The 5,000-nt window shown below is 37.5% G+C and overlaps 1 protein-coding gene across 2 annotated transcripts in view; it reads left to right on the top strand.

Moving 5' to 3' along the window:
• The window catches only part of LOC137984128 (protein turtle homolog B-like), a 53,233-nt gene that overhangs the window by 10,235 nt on the left and 37,998 nt on the right, over window positions 1-5,000 (top strand). For both annotated transcript variants that reach the window (XM_068831343.1, XM_068831342.1), the window contains exons 3-4: window positions 1,123-1,392; window positions 3,881-4,165. In XM_068831343.1, the coding sequence (XP_068687444.1) occupies window positions 1,123-1,392; window positions 3,881-4,165 (555 nt within the window). The remainder of the gene's footprint in view (window positions 1-1,122; window positions 1,393-3,880; window positions 4,166-5,000) is intronic.

The raw sequence follows: 5,000 nt of genomic DNA, 5'->3' as shown, positions 1-5,000 counted from the left end.
CACATTCGCTCACTTTGGTGATCGGTTGGCTGCACTTGGATATAGCTGTATGCTTAAAGGTGACTCCACGATGCAGTTATGAGCTCACTTGGGTGGTTGGTTGGCCACATAGATCTCAGATATGCTTAAAGGTGACTGCATGATGCAGTTATGAGCTATGCTGTCAGTCGTTATTTGACTCAGTCTGTAGCTGCGTGATGCAGTTCAAGTCAGAGACCCAAATTCACCCTTTCTCACAATAGTCTCTAGTGGCTCAGTGGCTTATAATAGAGCATTCAACTGGATCACGTAGGGTTGTGGGTTCAAATCCCATCTGGGGCTCAGATTTTTCCGAGTTCCCAATGGGTTCCATTAACTTTTCATTTCATATCATGTGTAAATCATTCTCACATTTGCTCACTTGGGTGGTTGGTTGGCCACATAGATCTCAGATATCCTTAAAGGTGACTGCACGATGCAGTTATGAGCTATGCTGTCAGTTGTTATTTGACTCTAACTGCGTGATGCAGTTCAAGTCAAAGACCCACATTTCACCCTTGCTCACAATAGTCTCTAGTGGCTCAGTGGTTTATAATAGAGCATTCGACTAGGACCAGATCACGTAGGGTCATGGGTTCGAATCCCATCTGGGGCTCAGATTTTTCCGAATTCCCAATGAGTTCCATTAACATTTCATTTCATACATGTCTCTGTAAATCATTCTCACATTTGCTCACTTGGGTGGTTGGTTGGCCACATCGCAGATATGCTTTAAAAAGGTGACTGCATGATGCAGTTATGAGCTATGCTGTCGGTCGTTATTTGACTCTGTAGCTGCGTGATGCAGCTCGAGTTAAAGACCCACATTTCACCCTTGCTCACAATAGCAATAATAATTACAATTTGAATTGATTATTGTGACCTGAACTGAGTAAAATGGCCTTGCTCTCATTACTGTCATAAAGCTCAGTTATAGAGCATCCCTACTATTAATCAGAAAGTACAGTGTAGGTACATGTAGGTGTGATTCCTGCAAAGGACCACTGGCAGTTTTCCAAGTATATCCTGAGTCACCATCAATAAAAGATATTATATCTTCATTCTAATCATTTTGTCTGTAACCATGTTTCATCCTTTCAACAGTTCCTCCATCAATAACACTCAAGTCATCAGCTCCCTTTGAATTGAATGAAGGTGAAACACGCACATTACTGTGTGTTGCCACTGGTAACCCCAAGCCATCTTACAAATGGGAGAAAGATGGTGCAGTTTTACAGCAAGGCACCACCTCAAACTACACCATCAGTTCGGCCAAAAAAGAGGATAGAGGAAGATACAAGTGCACAGCTGAGGTGGTTGCCCCGGGACTGGCCACAGACAGCGCCTCTTACTCTGTAGATGTGAAGGTGAAATGTAAGTATATCTTTCCAGATTTGGAAGATGGATGCAGTCGGAAAGTATTTGGCATAAATTAAGTACTGTATAAAATTTAAAGGGTTAATAATTACAATGTATTGTTAATTATTGCTCATGACTTCATTTTTTTTATTACCTATTAAAATTTACACGTCATCTACATAAAACAAAAAAATAAATAAATAAATAAAACAAAAAAAGTAAAAATAAAAGTAAAATTAAATTAAATTAAATTAAAGTCAAATTTAAAAAATGAATACAAAGTTTAGAAAAAACACCAATCACAAGTTCTTAATTACTGTGAAAATCTGATCGAAAACCGTGAGCACTAGAAATCTTAATTTATGAAATGTTATTGTGTTTCAAGTAAAAAGCCAATCACACGCAAGAAAACGAAACCGCAACTGCTAAAGCTTGGTTTACAAGTAAGATGCAAATGCCAAGGCAAGGAAATACACATGTGAACCGAGGTTCCATGTTTTATGAGTCAATAAATCAATGACTCAATGAGACTCACAGTCACTATATAGCAATAATATATTGATTAAGCCTAAGCCCTCGTTTCAGTGATTAGGCCTAAGCACTCTCTGAAATTTTAGCTTTCATTTTATGGTTTGGTTCACTGCACTTGACTAACTCATTGACTCGTAAATGGTGTACACATGTGAACCACCTCAACAAATGAATGCAAACGCAAGTGTAATTATAGAAGCAAGAAATGAAAAAAGTTCATATTTTTGCATTTGTGCTTGTGTTTGCATTTCACATGTGTCAACTGGGAAAATGCAAGGTAAAAAAGACACAGGCTTGATCGTTTCCATGCCACCATGGCTCAGTGCAGTTGACAGTTTCATTCCCGTCCACCATCTTGGAAAGAAGACTTGAACTGCGCCTGCATGTCTTACTTCCCTTGCGTTTGCATTCGACATGTGAACTTCATTTGTCTTTGCATTTGCATTGTACAGGTGAACCAGGCTTAACGGTAATTATTTTGTGGTTTCATGGTGCTTTGGATTGGTTGCTGCACAATGGGAAATGTCAGAATCAAATCAAAGTGTTCACGGTTTTTGGATTCACACAGTAAACCTTCAAACTTCCTTGGCAGTAGTTTCGGCACACTATACGTGTATATTTTGCTTTGGTCTTTCCTCAGCTCTCTTAGTAAACAAAGGAATCTTGTGGTGTAGAGGTTAACCTCTATCACCCCTGCAGCAGCCCCCAATGACGAGTGAAATCATTTGGCATTAGAGTAAAATCTATTTAAGGATCACTCTTAGGAGAGAAGGTGTTAAAGAGATGGACGTACATGTAGATGTTGTTTAAGGGGCAGTTTCATGCTATTTTAGTCAAACTTCAAAACACTGTAAGACGTCCTTGCATCAGTGAAAACCAAAAAATAATGCTGCAGTTTTCTTGTCAATGACCATTTACGTGCCGAAAATTAAATACGAAATCAATAGCACTTTGTGCCATAAATGTATTTCATATCTTGTCAGTGAGTTGTCAGGAATGTTGTATGTGTGAGCTTAAGTACTAATTTAGATTTGTACCCATTTTTGACCTAAAAGCAGCAAATTAAGCGTGACGGTGCCCCTTTAAGTCCCTTTCACCCCATGATGAGTAAAATCATCTTGCATTAGAGTAAACTTGATTCATACATTGTATCTTGGAAGGAAAGGAAGGAAGGTGTTGACCCATTGACTACCAGGGGTTCCCCATTGACGAGTAAAATTGTCTGGCATTAGACAGAGTAAAATACTAAGTCTGGCCAGTTAAGGCCGGTTTGGACGTCAAGGGGTTAATTGCTTTCATTCAAGCGAATGTTCCCGTGTTATGTTGGGGGAAATTTTGCCATTCAATCATCAACCAATTTGGAGTGTTAGGAAAAGATAATAAAGAAAGGAAATGGCTGTGAACAGCAAAGCATGAAGCTCAGTTCTGCTAGGTGTAGCATCCATTGGTTGCCTAGCACATGACAAGGTTTTCCTCTTACATGTAGCAGGGCAACAAATTTCGGCACAGAATGTTCTGGAGATACAGTGCTTATCATTTTCATGTTCAAATTATTATTGGGAAGAAACCATGCTTAATAAAATCAAGGACAGCGGATTCAAATCTGCGAAAAGCAAGTCAGAGTCTTTCCCTGACAGTTCCTGAGAGAATGCCTGAAGCATCTCGCCAGTTTTCAACATGGAAAAGAAAAAAAATAACCAGTGCAATGAATGTGACATACTGTAATACTTTGTTTGACGATTCCTTGTAATTCGCTCTTTAAAGATGCTTTAATCCCTGAGAATTCATTTGTGTACATGAGGCATTTTGAATTTGAAAAAAATAAATTTTGCAGGTAGCATTTTGAGGTGGGGGAGGGGAGAGTTGGGAGTGTCTAGAGCTTGAAAATGGTTCCCTGCCTACCTTTTTTCTATACCTGGCAACTTGAAATCTTAGTGACAGCCCTGTAACAACTTACGTTTTTCTTTCTTAGTTGCACCACAGGTGACCAGGTTGTCAAGCAATCAAACACTAAATGATGGTAATGATGCAACATTCTCATGCACAGCAGAGGCCTACCCCATGCCTATTACTTACAATTGGTTTAAGAACGTGACCAAGATAAGGAGCAGTGCAGAATTTGTAATCAACGATTTTGTCTCGGAGAGCAGACTGACAGTCAGGCAAATCAGCAAGAGCAGTGCTGATCGATATAGCTGTTCTGGGACAAACTCAGTAGGAGAAGGACAAAAGAAGTCTGTTTTCCTGAATGTGAGGTGTAAGTTGGATGATGATGATCATCATGATGGCAATTATTATCATTATTATTATTGTTATTATTCTTATTATTATTCTTATTATTATTATTATTATTATTATTATTATTATTATTGCTAATAATCTCAGATAGAATCTGGTTTTCATTGGTTCCGGGCAACAACCAGTTGTCTAAGGAAACCAAAAAGCGTCCTTATTATTATTCTTATTATTCTTATTATTCTTATTGTTATTATTATTGTTATTATTATTATTATTATTATTATTATTATTATTATTATTATTATTATTATTATTATTAAGTAGTGTTACACGTAAGAATGCTTACAGGAAATCATAGGGCGCAGAGCGTAGCCCATGATGTCAATAAGAAAAACTATCCATATGCTATATGTTTAAATATCTATATAAACCTAATGACTTCAGTCCATTACTCATGTAAATAAAATAATAAAAATAAGTAAATGAATAAACAAAATTCAATATATATATAAGGTGGGAATTACTCTATGTAAAAACATAAAAAATCTAAGGAATGTTCATGGTTCTGAAGATGGCGACCATTTCAGTTCCCTGTTTATCTAAGAAGGTTAAAATTAGATAAATACTTCTATGAATCAGCAAGGGAAAGCTACAGATTTATCTTACAGGTGCAGGAAATGTTCGTTGTCCAAGAGATAAGCGCTTTCTGTATCCGTGAAATGACCACTTTCCCCTTTTCCCCAAACAGCTCTATCATAGTATTGTCAACATCCTTCAACCATCCTCCTAAAACGTCAATAATGATATTATACACCTTATTCCAAAATGGCCGCTGATTTATGCGGATACAAATT

The sequence above is a fragment of the Montipora foliosa genome, chromosome 13, assembly GCF_036669935.1.
Source record: "Montipora foliosa isolate CH-2021 chromosome 13, ASM3666993v2, whole genome shotgun sequence".
In the NCBI taxonomy this organism is placed as follows: Eukaryota; Metazoa; Cnidaria; class Anthozoa; order Scleractinia; family Acroporidae; genus Montipora; species Montipora foliosa.
The sequence above is the reverse complement of the archived record's forward strand: the minus strand, read 5'-3'. Positions and strand labels throughout refer to the sequence as shown.